Source organism: Talpa occidentalis, unplaced genomic scaffold (genome assembly GCF_014898055.3).
Source record: "Talpa occidentalis isolate TD23 unplaced genomic scaffold, MPIMG_talOcc4v2.1 talOcc4.16, whole genome shotgun sequence".
In the NCBI taxonomy this organism is placed as follows: Eukaryota; Metazoa; Chordata; class Mammalia; order Eulipotyphla; family Talpidae; genus Talpa; species Talpa occidentalis.
In genome coordinates, this window is record NW_023601653.1 from 17,064,829 (window position 1) to 17,079,729 (window position 14,901).

General features: G+C 36.8%; 1 protein-coding gene and 1 long non-coding RNA gene across 6 annotated transcripts in view; one reads left to right on the forward strand and one right to left on the reverse strand.

The window, feature by feature from the left end:
* The window catches only part of NTN4 (netrin 4), a 100,872-nt gene extending 95,554 nt beyond the window's left edge, over positions 1-5,318 (forward strand). For all 4 annotated transcript variants that reach the window (XM_037513839.2, XM_037513837.1, XM_037513838.2 and 1 more), the window contains exon 10: positions 3,899-5,318. In XM_037513839.2, coding sequence (XP_037369736.1) covers positions 3,899-4,035 — 137 coding nt within the window. In that variant the 3' untranslated portion in view covers positions 4,036-5,318. The remainder of the gene's footprint in view (positions 1-3,898) is intronic.
* Positions 1-14,901, reverse strand: part of LOC119247414 (uncharacterized) — a 72,448-nt gene that overhangs the window by 13,021 nt on the left and 44,526 nt on the right. The gene's annotated exons all lie outside the window — the stretch shown is intronic.

Here is a 14,901-nt window from a genome sequence, read left to right on the forward strand (position 1 = left end):
TAGTCATCTTTCAAGTTTTTAAGTTTGGTTTTATCTCACCCTTTGTTTGCTTTCTCTGTATTCCACCTCTAAGTGACACCATCTGGTATTTGTCTTTCTCCTTCTGACTTATTTCTCTTAGCACAATTCCTTCCAACCCCATTCATGTTGTTACAAATGGCAGGAGTTTGTCCTTTTTGATTGCTGAGTAATATTCCAGTGTGTGTATATAAACCAAATATTCTTGATCCATTCATCCATTTTTGGTCCTTAGGTTGCAACCATATACTTTAGAATGTGAAGAAATGTGAAGACAAGCACTGAAGTATATTATTTTCTTTTTCTAAGGATACAAAATAAATGTTATACCCTTGAGTATGTAGCAAAGTACCTATCAAAAGTATTGAAATAGGAAAATAAAATGTAAATCGTAATGTGATGCAACAGATAACATTTTCATGCTTGTTTTTGGCTTGATGCTACCCATAATTTATGGATTAGTCATTGTTAAATTTCATATCATTTTTGTTTAATTATATGTATCTTTTAAATTAATGGCAGGGCCTCCCCAGTGGCAAAGCAGGTTGGTTGAGCAGAGCACTGTGAAGCTGTCCGCAGCCTCTGCAGTGCCGGTTCGATTGCCGGTTGGCCAGGGAGATTCCCACAGGGTGCGGCAAATTTCTCCTGTCATACCCACTGGCTCCCCTCAGCAGTGTATTTCAGTCCTTCTGCCTGTTCTGCTCTCACCCTCCCATGCCTCTGGCCTGTACCTCTGGCCTGTACCCCAGTGCTTGTAAAAAATAAATAAAAATCTTTAAACTAATGAATTAATTAATTAATTATTTAATGGCAAGCTCCTATAATATTTATTGTACTTCTAGTTTCTAAGCAAGTTCATTAAAAAGACTAGACTTAACACTGACGCTTCCTAAAAATTATTTTTAAAAGTGATTTCATTATTTCAGAAATGATACAATCTCAAGACCACTATATTTTAGCCACTCTGTTAATTAAATATTGTATTTTTTTTAATATAGAAGCCAAGGTAACCCTTTAAGGATTTAAATACCACATTCTCCATCCTACATTTGTGCTCTCTAGTGTTTGAAATCTCTGTCATTTTCCCCTCTCTTTTTTTGAAAACACCATCACATTTTTCTTTAAGTTTAGGACTGATTACTTTAAATATTGTTTCAAATAACCCTTTTTAATATCATAGAAGCAACTATATTATAGCAATATAGGAGAAAATTTTAAGCTTGACATTTCTAACCCTTAAAAATCATCTTTGTTAACATCTTAGTGTAAATCCTTTCAGATTTTGCTCTCTGCAGATATATATTGTATTTTTAAGTACAATAAAATCATTGTTTATGGCCCGTTCTACAAACTACTTTGTTAATGATCTTTACATTCAGTTTTAGTTTACTTTCATATAATCTAATACTTGAACGCTATTCAGATTTCCCAGCTGATTCCATAAGTCCTTTACAGCTGGTTCATCCTGGCCAGTATTCAATCCAGAATCACATGTTGTACCTGGCTTTTAAGTGCCACAATTCTCTTTTATACAAGTACATTGGTTTACTTTTTTTATTGTTGTTGAAGTAATTATTAGTGTTAAGGAACTAGGCCAGGTATACTGTAGAGTATCCAATTTTCTATAACTGGCTGTCCAGTCCCTTGTGGTGTCATTTAGGTTGCCCCTCTACCCCCTGTATTTCCTATAATCTCTAAAAAGAGACTTGAGAAAAACCAATTTCACAATATTAAAATAGGCATCCTGCATTTGTAAACAACAAAATATATACATTTGGAAAGTAAAAAGCATGTCTTAAATGCTAAGTTAGACATTAAAATGTATAGTTCTTAAAAAAAGAAAAACTTGGGGGCCTCCCCTAGTGGTGCAGTGGTTGAAAAAAAATTTAAATAAATAAATAAATAAATAAATATTTGGCTGGAATTCATCATTAGATGTTGTTGAATCCCATCAGAAGACACACTGACCCTGGATGACCTACTATCACTGTTGCTGAACTTGACCCTTGGGTTGGAGGGAGGACAGTCAAGTCTGTCTACTAGGTTACTAGGCAGTTTTGTTTTCCCTTTTGAGTCTAGAAAATAATGAGTGTGGTGTTACTTAGTCACTATACAAACATGTTTGTATAGTCACTATACAAACATCCAGTTTCCCATTAAGCATCCATTTAATGATTTATCACCAGTTTATCACCCTTCTTGAATCAATAATCTCATTACAGTTTGAAAAACTTTTTTTTTTCCTAATTTCATCTAATTCCCTTCATTTAAGAAACTTTTCTGAGGATCTTTCTCTCCCAAGCTGAACTGTTAGGTTACCATGAAATACATTTCCTATTGAAAAGACAGGATAATGCTAAATTCTTCCTCCTTTAATTTCCAATTTTCAAATTAAGAAATAATTTTTTAAAGATTTATTTTATTTATTTATGCATACAAGAGCTGGGGTATAGGCTAGGGGGATGAGAGGATTCACCAGAGACAAAGTGGGAAGCAGAACAGGCTGAATGACTGAAATTCACTGTTGTGGGGAGCAGCAGATGAGACAGGAGAGGTCTACTGCACCATGTGGGTTAGCTTCATAGTGCTGAGACTTATCCCCTTGTGTCCCCAGGGAGGCCCCAAATTAAGAAATACTGTTAACAACTGCTTCAAATGATAATGGATTAGTTTTTCTTTTTCTCTTTTTTTGAGTGTCATTTTGGCATGTGAATTTCTATTGATTTGGTATCTTTCAATACACATAACTATGATGTTTCCTGGTGCTCAAATTATCACAGCTTTGGCAAGTTATAACCCCTTCCAGCTAGCTCCTATGTCCTTTTAAAATGATTCTCTAAGTAAAAATAAAAAAATATTTTTCATTAAAAAAATAAAAATGTAAAGCAGAAAAAAATAAATAATTCCCCCTGGGCCTCCCCGGTGGCGCAGCGGTTGAGCGCTGGGTTGCGAAACTGCCCGCAGCCTCTGCAGCGCCGGTTCGATCCCCGGCTGCTCCCCGGCCACTGGAGGAGGGTCCCACATGGCGCACAGACCTCTCCTGCTGCGCCCGCTGCTCCCCTCAGCAGTGTATTGCAGTCAATCTGTCTGTTCTACTCCCTGCTCTGGCTCTGGTGAATTCTCTCACCCTCCCGCGCTTCTGACTGTACCCAGTGCTTGTATAAATAAATAAATAAATAAATAAATAAAAATCTTAAAAATAAATAAATAAATAAATGATCCCCATTAATCCTTGAAAGTTTCCCTGATTTTTAGCAAAACAAGATGTCCATGCTTACCTTCTGTCTTCCTGTCCTAGACCCGGAATAAGCTGTTCTCCAAGAAGTATTGCTTTGTTTTCTTTTGTTTTCTTTTATTTTGTTTTGTTTTGTTTTGTTTTGTCTTGTAAGATTTATTATGTGAGACCACAGTGTGTCTATTATAGGTATTCATTACTACTGGGATGACATTTTTTAGGACATTTCAGTGAATAAGCAAGTGTGTGTGTGTGTGTGTGTGAGAGAGAGAGAGAAAGAGAGAGAGAGAGAGAGAGAGTGTTTTACAATCAGACAGACCTGAGCTAGTCGGAGGGCTACTACTTACTGGGAGACAAGGAACAGGTTTTTTTTTAATTTTGCTGAGCCTCAGTTTCCTCATTTGTAAAACAAGAACAATACTACTGACATCATGGGGTTATTTTCAAAATTAAATGAGATAATCATGCTAAGCAGTTAGCACATAGTACATGCTTATTAAATTCCAGCTATTATTGCCTATGACTTTTCTCTTTAACCATGAAGATATAAAACCTTGGACAATGCATTTATAAAACTGTTGAAGTCACATATACTCCTTCAATAAATTATGATACTACCTAGCCTCTAATTTTGCTCTCTTTTAGGTTTGCAGTACCTTGTAGCAGGACATGAAGATGTAAGAACAGGCAAACTTATTGTGAATATGAAAAGTTTTGTCCAACGCTGGAAACCATCTCTTGGAAGAAAAGTCATGGATATTTTAAAAAGAGAGTGCAAGTAGCAACAAAGGTGGATAGCACATAATGGCACTTCTCTATGTAGAAAAACACAAACTTAATGGAAAGGAGACCTCAAAAATGAAACTGGAATTTTTTAAAGTGCCAAAATGTATAGAAATGTTCCAATGCATGGGTCTTGTCTAACCTACTCTTTTGGGCCCATGTTAAAATATAGTTTATTTCATAAAGAGGAATGAAAAAACCTATGCTGATACCTGTTTTCTATGAGACTGATTCTGAAATTCCTAACCATTAAGAGTATTTTAATAACAGTATGATATTTAGCAGTAATTCGTTAAGGGCAATACATTTAACAAGGACTCCTCCCATTTTCAGATATGTTAGTTACATTTGTGCTACTTAAAGTAATTAATGAGATTTTAAGGAATCCCTAACCCTGCTATCAGAAAAGGTATTTCTTAAAAAGAGCCTTCTCTTAAATGATACATGTGAACTTTGATCTGTGAGGTTTTAAATGGAACCTCTCCACATGTACATAGTATTTCCTTGTATAAAGCACTTTACTACCTAATACTTGTGTTGTGAAAGTTTGGAGACTGCTGTTGCAGAAAGAAAAGGAAAGGGTGAGAAGAAAAACCTACTGAAACAGAAGCACTGCCACGGTGGACCCAAGTGATCACATAAAGGGAGTCGTGCTGTTTTACTCTGAACTCTTGGAGAGCTATGTGAAGATGCAGCCTTAAAGGAAAAATTTGCATGAAGTCTCAGCTTCAGGCTAGAGGTTAGATTCCACAGATACCAGCTGTGATGAAACTTTTTTAAATACTAAATAAGAAGAGACTTTAAAATATGAGGAAGAAATTATAAAAATAGAAATATGCTTGGATAAAGAGGAAATGGACTTAAACATAAAAAGCTCATTTATTTGCAATGCACTTGTAAACACTTCAAAAATTATTGTAGACACAGAATTTGTTTTATTTTTGTGTTTAGTATTTAAACCTGAGTAATTGAAAGAGTTTCCTCCTTGCCTTTATTAACAATATATGGTCATTATTTACTGTAGTCATTATTTGGACACAGTGTATGTGATGGTTCACCAAATTAAAGTTTTTCATTAGTATTCAACTTCTGTACCCATGATAATCACTATACATAGTTTCTTCTGTACTTGAATATACAGAACATGATCCACAGTGCCATAAGATTAACTTCACGTACAGAACTTTTTTTTCCCTGAGGTCCTGTGGACTTGCAAAAAATATATATATATTGCTTTGTTAATTTTTTTATATTGCATATATGTAATAAAAGAATATGATCTCCTAAGTTTTGTCTCATTTCTTGCCCAACTCTTTCAAAGCAACTAAGAACGACCTCTCTTAATAAGGGAATTCAAATTAAATTCCTCAAATTATAATTAAAAATCAAACATGGGTATTATATAATTACCCTATTACTCTAAGTTTTAGGGATAGAGTAGAAACTGAGTCAGATGGGTTTACTTTCTGCAGTCATTGAACAGGATTTTTTTTCATCAGGTACATTATATTTTACATAATACAATTAGTTTTTAACCAAATAGAAATATAATAAAAGTATACTGCTGAAAATACCAAAAAAAACACTATAGTTAAAAAAAATAAACCTGTATTATAGCCATCCTGTGAAAATATTTTAGTGTCTTTGCAGCTGGTCTGTTTTCCATGCAAATACATACCTTTCATGGAATTGGTATTATACTATATATACTTTCATGAAATCTGCCTTTATCACCTTTAATATGTCTCAGCTTCTTATCTTATCCTAGTAGGTGGAATGTGTCTATTTATAAAACATATTGATAAGTCTATCATACCAGAAAAAAAATATTTTAAATTCATCTAATATAGGATTTTCTTGAGTTTCAATATTGCCAAGTTGCCTTATTTTTCCATTTCATTATATTTAAAATAACCATTACCCATTAAAAAGAAATTTAAATGGTTATTTTAAAAATGAACAGAAAGATGTCCATTATATTATTTTTGTGTAGGAAAAATGCAGAGCAATACATATAGTATTAGCTCCCATCCCCAAAACACAGTTATAATATATACAGTATTTTTAAAAATCTGAAAAATAGATTACTGTTATACTAGTCCTTATAGAGGAAAAAAGAGAGATTTTTTTCCTTTTAATTTACAGTTCACTGATTATTCATACTTAGCAATTTGTCTTTTAAAACAATTATAATTTAATCAACTGCTTTTAAAGTATACTCAAGCAAAATCACAACTAAAAGTTTAATTGGAACTAGTATACCAAATTGCTAGGCTCCCATACGTCTTTGCAGCCTTCTTTGCTAGAATCTTATTCCTTAACTGCTCTTTCAATCACCTTTTCTGGCAATATTCAAAAAAAAAAAAAACCAGCTAACATAATAATTTCTTGGTATCTTGCTTCTTATATCACTTGCAACCCCTTCCCCTGTAGTTTTCATTTCTTATGAGCATCATTTGGCTTCTAAAGTGAAAAAACAAACAAACAAAAAACAAAAAGGGACAAAATGTCTGTATTCCCATTCGGTAAAGTAAACAATAAAACAGAGCATCGGCTAGCCGCCTCATGACCCCATTCCATCATTCCATCATTCCATCATTCTCACACACTTCTGTATACACTTTCTCCTCCTTGGCATCTTTCAAAATAACCATCTTAGTACCAAGGCAACATAGTCAAATGAAATTTCCATCTATGGTTGCATGTGAACCTGAGCACATCCTTCAAGGGTGACTGGGAAAGTCTCTGCCCCCAGAGTTTCACTCCCTATACGGTTGGGCTTTATTAATCAGCAAATTAGTTGCATAATCTCCACATACCTATCTGTATAATTGCCTGAGGTCAACCCCATCCATGTTCTCTTATTACATCATTTTTCCCACAGAGGAATGTTACTAATACTTAGTATTTGATGCAATGGAAATTCTCAATAATGGGATAATCTTTTAATAGTGTCCACGAAATGAGGTCAAATCTATGGGGATGTGACCACGAGTCCAAAAAGCAGAGTCCATCTGGCTATATTAAACAGAAAGCCAAGCCTATTATGGGTAAACATGGTTTTTTGGGACTCTCTAGGTTCTTGCAAAACAAATCCTTTTCTAAATGATCAGAAACTTATTAACTCTGAAGGGTGGGAAAAAGAACCTTGACAATTCCTTGGGCTGGCTGGCCTTTCACCACTCCCCTGGAATGCCTGAGAACAAGGAGCATGAGTACCGCCTGGGCTGCTGAAGAGTTTTGTCAGAGGCCCAGGACCGAATTGCTTTTGTGTCCTTTGTTTCAATGATAAGCAGTCCCCTAACCTAACTTTATCAAAGAACCAAAGTTACTCATGACTTATTTCCCACAGTTTGGAAGGAAAATATTTATGAACAACCTTAATTTTGCAGGGGAGATTGGTATGATAAAAATGGAATAGAAGCAAAGGGGTGTGCCTTGCATGACTGATGTTTTTTTAAGTCTCTCAGAGAATGATTTGCCTGAGAATACTTTCTGAAATATGATACCTTAATCTCTGCTTTCCTACACTTTCACCACAGGGATTTAAACATTTCTCTACTTTCTGAGCATTAGTGACAGTTCAACACCTTCAATATTTTAGGACAGATTCCTAGATTCATTATTAGCCATCTTATGTATGCTGAAAAATTGAAAAAGCAGAATGTTATTCATAAAAAAGAAATATGCACTGGGCCAAAATGACATTTCCAAAATGCATGTTCTGTAAAAAGGGGATGTTAATAAATGGTGAATACCTCTCTGGTTTCTTAACAGAAGTCATAGAGATCGTTTTCCAAAGTGTCATTATTAGTAATGAATTAATAAATCCAAGAATATCCACGATTTATTGGGAATGATCAACCCATAATACAATTATTTGATTAATGGTGAATTATGTGAATTATGCGAAATAAAGGTAAACAAACCCTGCATCCCAGAAAGAAAAAATCACCATCGGCAAATTTTCACGGTGTATGTGAAATGGTCTGGCCACAAACTCCCTGATCATTTTCTTTTTAGTCAGAATATCACCAAGCATTTCAAACTTGGTGAATAAAAATAAAAGATAACAACAATATCAATCAAGAATTGAGAGTTGACCACAAGACAGACACTTCTCAAAGTGCTTTCTTTACCTGTGTTACCCTTATTTGATCTTCCTAAGTAACCCTGAAGTGCATGATATCATCACCTCCATTTCTCAGATGAAAAAACTGAGATACAAAGAGACTGAGTTATCTAAGGACACACAGCTAATAATTGTGAAAACTTATTTTGAACCCAAGCTTTCTAACTCGCAGTTAGGAGGACCCTGGCATTCAGAAAGAAGTTCATGTAAGGTGAAACCAATTATACTATTTTCCTCTATGGCCATGTATTTTAGATCATAGTTGAGGGACGAGAACTGAAGGTGAGCATTTCTCCCAGTGTCCCTTCTCCACACTCCAAATTAAAATGTATCCCATTATTCCACTGTATAATTACATAATCTACTACCTTTCTCATTGCTACATTGCCATTTGGGTAATATTGTTTCACATAATTTATACGAAGATGAAAGAGTTAAGCCAATTATTTTACCTTAACTCTTTTCATCTTGGTCTGGTTTTCTGAGATCTATTTTGCTACAAGATCTGTTTTTTTTTTTTGCATATGTCAATAATGACCCTGAACAAACAAATGTGAAATTTATCAGCATTTCGAACAGTTCTCTCAGCTTTGGGTTTTCACTGTGTAATTATTCTGCTTGCAAGATGAAGGAGAAGGAATTAGACCAGAAATGACAAGAAAACAGGGGGTGGGGGAAATAGAGATAATAGGTACTTTGTCTACCCAGGAGAAGGAGCAAGAGGCAGGAAACAAGGAATAAAGATATGAGAGAATAAAGGGAACAAGATATGGAAAAGGAACCAGGTGGTTTGTTCATCCAACTCTTGCTGTTAGTTGGATTTGAGCAGACAGTAAAGTCAAAGAAGACACAACAGAAAAAATCATAGGTAATATTAATATTAGGAAATTAATATTAGGAAATCAATTGTTTTTGCCATGTGTTGAAGTAAAAGTTAATGTTTATCTTTGACATAGTACCTAGTCAATAAAATATTTAATATCAGTAAACATTGTCTAAGACTCTTTTTCAATATATATACTCATCACCATAATGGTTATCACTTTTGCCTCTATTATGTGCCAGATGCCATATTAAACTTCATATGACTTATCTCCTTTCACCTCACACTATAACCTTGAGAAGTCAGTACTCTTATTAGCTGGAAATTAAGCACCAGGTTAGTACTTGTCCAAGGTAACAAGACAAATAAGTGGCAAAGCTAGGATTTGAATCTGATTCACTGATCATCGCAACCCATACTTTTTTTATTCCATCTTTTATATATATATTTATTACATCATTCTTCATATTTGTACAATGCATGATTTCCCCGTGAAATTCCCACTACATTTCATCTGGCACCATCACCAGAGTCTCTTGTGCTCATTCCACCCCGTCCCAAACCTTCTCCCTCTTCCTCCCCTACAGAATGTCCCTGTCGATTTTGATTTTTCCTTTATTATAGTTACTTTTTTTTTTTCTGATTCCTTATTTGGCAACCCATACTTTTAACCCCTACAAACAACTAAAGTCTCTAATCAATGGGTCTCAAATAATATGCATAAAAGTCAGCAAACATATTTGTTAAAATATGGTATCCTAAGCCCCGACCTCAGAAAATCTGTTTCAGAAGGTCTGGGGGGAGACCAAGAATGGAATCATACAAAAATGAACAATGATGTAAAATAAGTAAAAAAGTATCTCCCTAGAACTATGCCTGAGGAACTAAGACTACTAGAGGGAGAGGAGTTATTTTAAAAAAGTATCTTCCTCTGGTCATAAATCTACTTGGTGTTCATCAGAAATACTATTTGGTGGGTTCCCTGGTGGCGCAAGGGGTTAAGCACCACACTATGAAGCAATCTGCAGCCTCTGCAGCATGAGTTCGATCCCCGGGTGGCCAGGGAGCTACCCACATGGCACAGCAGACCTCTCCTCGCTTGCCCACTGCTCCCTTCAGCAGTGTATTTCAGTACATCTGCCTGTTCTGCTCCCCACTCTGTCTCTTGTGAATTCTCTCACCCCCATGTATCTCTGGCCTTTACCCCCAGCTCTTGTATGCATAAATAAATCTTAAAAAAAAGAAAGAAACATTATTTGGTCATAACAGAATCATTAATAAGCTGAGGTTATCCAAGAATTAAGAGACCAGGAGGGGAAGTTGAAAGGCGAGCCCTCCAGTCATTATCTGCTCTACTTCCTAACCAGGCCTTACACAGAATGGTGAACCATTTAAATTTGCCTTTGATATCTTAGCTCCTCAATCCAATCAGGGAAAATTCCTCCCAGGTGTTCACCGGCTCCATAAACTCAGAGTCCACACAAAGATGCTACACAAAATTTCAAGCCCCCAACTTTCCCTCCAGCCTAGCAGTATACTTACTTGTCAATGTGCCACTCTTGAAACAAGAGATTGATAAGATAAGATAAATCATCCTAATGAGACACTTTCCCATTTTCCTACTTCCCTCTTTCTCCCTACCATAATTCTTATTGACCCAAATAAACCATGCGTGTCTGCAGAAAACTTTTAAAGGGTATTTCTTATCATGGGAATTTCAGGCACTGATGGCAGGCCAGTGGAAGAGATATTCTTGGTCAGCTGTGCTTTTCAATGCCTCATAAATCAGATGGCTTGGGCAGCTTCCTTATTTCCCTTTAGGCAGTAGCAGTCCTGCTCACACACCCAATTGCACTCCACTCAGAAGCTTGAGACATAAAGAGAAAAGTGAAAAGTCAGTGGCATTGGGACGGGGAAACATAGGAGACTAGCTAACTCAACCTCTCTCAGAAAAAAGGATTCAAGCCACAAATACACTAATTGTCCACATCGTTTTCACATTTTTCTTTCCCATTCTATAAATGAAAAACAAAACCCAGGACCTTTTCCTTGATAGGTTTGGGAAGAAAAAAACAAAGAAATGTACACAACCTGTATTGCAGCAAACAGAATTTCTTATCCTCAGAAATACTCATGTTACACAGACCTATGTGCCCAACCTCTTACACATGGAGCCATGCCCAGCGGTGACCTTCGGCAACCCAGAGAGCTTTTTATAACAATTGAAAATACACAACTGGATATTTTTATCAGAGTGTTCCCTGCCTTTGATAAATGTTATTATACTAAGTGTTCGTAGCTTAAAGTGAAATATACATTTTAATGCAGTATTTACAGTTGCACTTAATTCGCATCCCCTGACATTTTATAGGCTTCACCACTGTCTCAGGAAAGTAGACTAAGTTTAGGAAAGAGCCCTCCGAGTTTTCTTTTGCCCCCAAACGTGAAGCTATTAGGATTAGGCAAAAGTTATTTGAGAAGCAATGTTTAAAGACCAACGTTTGGGGCCACCCCTGGTGGCACAGGTGGTTGAGCATCACGCTGTGAAGCTGTCCGCAGCCTCTGCAGTGCCGCTTCGATCCCCCATCCGGGCGAGGGTCCCACATGGTGCAGCAGACCTCTCCTGTCTCGCCCGCTGCTCCCCTCAGCAGTGTATTTCATCCGTCTGCCTGTTCTGTTCCCCGCTCTGTCTCTGGTGAATCCTCTCACCCTCCCGTGCATCTGGCCTGTACCCTGGTTCTTGCATAAATAAATAAATCTTTAAAAACAAATAAATAAATAAAGAGCAACATTTGGTCTTATTAACCAAACCTGATTTTTCAGGGCTCTGATTCAATATCTTTATGAAATGTTTTCCTATTGAAGCAAAAAATAAAATAACATAAAAACAAAACAAAAAATATTTTGCAACAGAGTTCTTTATAATATTTTTTAATTGAGGTAACAATGGTTTCCAACATTGCATATGATTTAGGGGAACAGGTTCACACCTCAGATGTATGTCACCACATCATACCCACCATCAAAGCACCTATACCCTAGGCCATTGGGCCCCCCCTTTGTCCCCATCCCTCTAGTAGTCTCAGTTCTGCAGGTTTATCTCTAGGGTTTGTTTTGGTTTGGTTTTGTCTGTTTCTTTGTTTTGTTTCACTATATTCCACATCTGAGTGAAACATCTGGTATTTGCTTTCTCATTCTGACCTATTTCACTTAGTATATCAATAATTCCCTCCTGTTCCTTCCATGTTGCTGCAAATGACAAAAATTCATCTTTTTTTAGCTGATTAATTTTCCATCTTATACGTCATATATCCAGCAAAGCACAAAAATCAAATATCTGCAAAGAACACAGACAACTCAATAAAAAGGAAATCAATCAAAAAATGGGCAGAAGAGCAAAATAAACACTTCTCCAAAGAAGACATACAGATGTAAATGGGCACATGAAAAAAATGTTCAGCATCACTAACATCTAAATTAATCCTCAGAACAATGTTTTAAAGTAGATATTATTATCTCATTTTATAGGTAAAGCAAGTCAGATTAAGAGCAATAAATTAATTTTCCCAGGGCAGATGACTAGTTAGTAACTGACAGTGCCAACTATTTAAAACCAGGGTCAGTCTGACTCAAGTCTAATGATCCTTCAAATGCATAATGCTTCTTTAAAGCTCTGAACTTCCTTCTCAGCATCATTTGTTGAACTGTGTAGATCATTACTCAAAATCTATTTCTTATGACTCTTCTATTGGGTGGATACTGTTCTGTCCCTGAGGATAAAACAGTGAACAAAATATAATTCCTGATCTCCTAGAGCTTACATTCTGGTGGGGGAGGACATTTAGAAAATAGTGGTAATAATCCCTGCTCTTTATCCACATTGAGTATCAAGTACTCAATGCCCTAAATGATTTAAGAGAATTTTATTTTCATCACTATAAAGAATGAATTTAATGCAACAGAGCCTGTCATCTTGATTGTGTTGAGCACTCTTTTCCCCCAGATGAACTGAAAGCAGGAGATGACTAAATCCTTCAGTATGGAAAACTGTTATAATTGGCTAATGACCACAAAGCTGACTTTTCTGAGTTACACTAAAAGCCTGGAGGGAAGCAGTAGAATTAGTCCTCCCGCCACCCGTTCTGGAGCTGACAAGGTCCACATGTGGTGCTCATAAAGATTTACAACATCTCTGACACCTATGGGTGAGGAATTCAAGGATCCCCAGGAGACCAAGCCACGACTGTTCAGGCCAGCATTGCCCCCCACCCCCACCTTGCTGAGGTCTCCTCCCCTCAAGACACGGGTAGCTCAGGAAGACACACTTGCTTCTGTGAGAAATAACAGTGACTATAATAGGAAAAAGAAATTCTAGGCATTCTTTCAAGCCATTAGGAAATTACAACACATTCCATCTGCAAAAGAATTCAGGTTCCTCTACCACTCACGTCAAGACTCCAGTGTCATCTGTACGTGCTTTGAACATTTAATAGACCAAGGCCCCAGTCATTAACTCACCAAATTCTCACCCTGCTTTTTTTTTTTTCTAGCCATGAACCAAAGCTGATTCTTATAGGGAGGTCAATCTGGGATTTGGTAAATTCTCCTCAGGCTTTTTTCCAGAGGTTTGAAGATTCTCAACATAAAGCTTTGCTATTCCAGAGTACTGCACCAATCATTTCTGACCTGGAAATCTTTGTAGAATATTTTATTCCTTAAGCTTCAGAAATCTCCATCCATGATTTTGCTTATGGCTGTTAGAAGTCTCTAAAAGGGGCCTCCCTGGGGCACAAAGGGTTAAGTCACAGCATTATGAAGCTATCCACAGCCACTGCAGCATGAGTTGTTTCCTCATCAGGAAGCTGACCCATATGGCACAGCAGACCTGTTCTGTCTCGCCCACTGCTCCCCTCAGCAGTGTATTTCAGTAGATCTGCCTGTTCTGCTCCCCACTCTGTCTCTGGTGAATCTTCTCACACCACCACCCCCCACCCCCACCTCTGGCCTATAACCCAGCTCTTGTATGCATAAATAAATAAAATAAATCTTTTTTAAAAAAAGAAAAAGAAAAAAAAAGAATATCAGTGAGGCCAGAGAATGGTATAAAATAAGATATGAAGAGGCAGGCAGGGGCCAGGACTTGAGAAACTTGCTTTAGTTGGGATTTTATTCTAGGCAATAATGAATAGCAAGCGGAGGGAAGCAGATTTACTCTTTTAAAGGATTTCTCTAGCTAATATGTGAGACTGGATTGAAGAAAGGACAAAAAGTGAAAGCAGAGAGACCAATGAAAAGGTTATTGATGTTTTCCAAACAAGAGATGGTATGTCAATGAAGACAGAAAAGTTCTCTGTAGGAAACCCCACAGGGCTTGCTAATGCATTAAATATGAGAAGTAAAGGAAAGGACAATCAAGAATGACAGCTAGAATTGACGCTACTAGAGAGGGGAGGGGAGGGAAGGGACAAAGGGGGTAAAGGACTATGGGTGCTCTGGTGGTGGGTGTGGTGTGGGGACATGCATTTGCAGAGCCGTGAAACTATTTCCCCGAATCATACGCAGGGTTTAAACTGATGGTCCCTTAGTAAAAATAAATAAAATTAATTTTTAAAAAATTACTGCTACTTTTTTGGCTTGAACAACAGCAAGAATGATGGCATCATTTACTGAGATGGGAAAAGGCAGATTAGGAATGAAAATGAGGAGTTTCATCTTAGGTTTTTCTTTTTTTAGTCTTAGTTGTTTTGTTTTTTTAGCTCCAGATGCCTATTATATATCGAGTGCAGCTGCCAAGTAGTCATTTGGATATAAAAGTCTGGAATACAGGGTCTCCCTGCTGGCACAAGAGTTAAGATGCAACCTATAAAGCTGTCCTCAGCCACTGCAGCAGGAGTTTGATTCCCAGCCAGC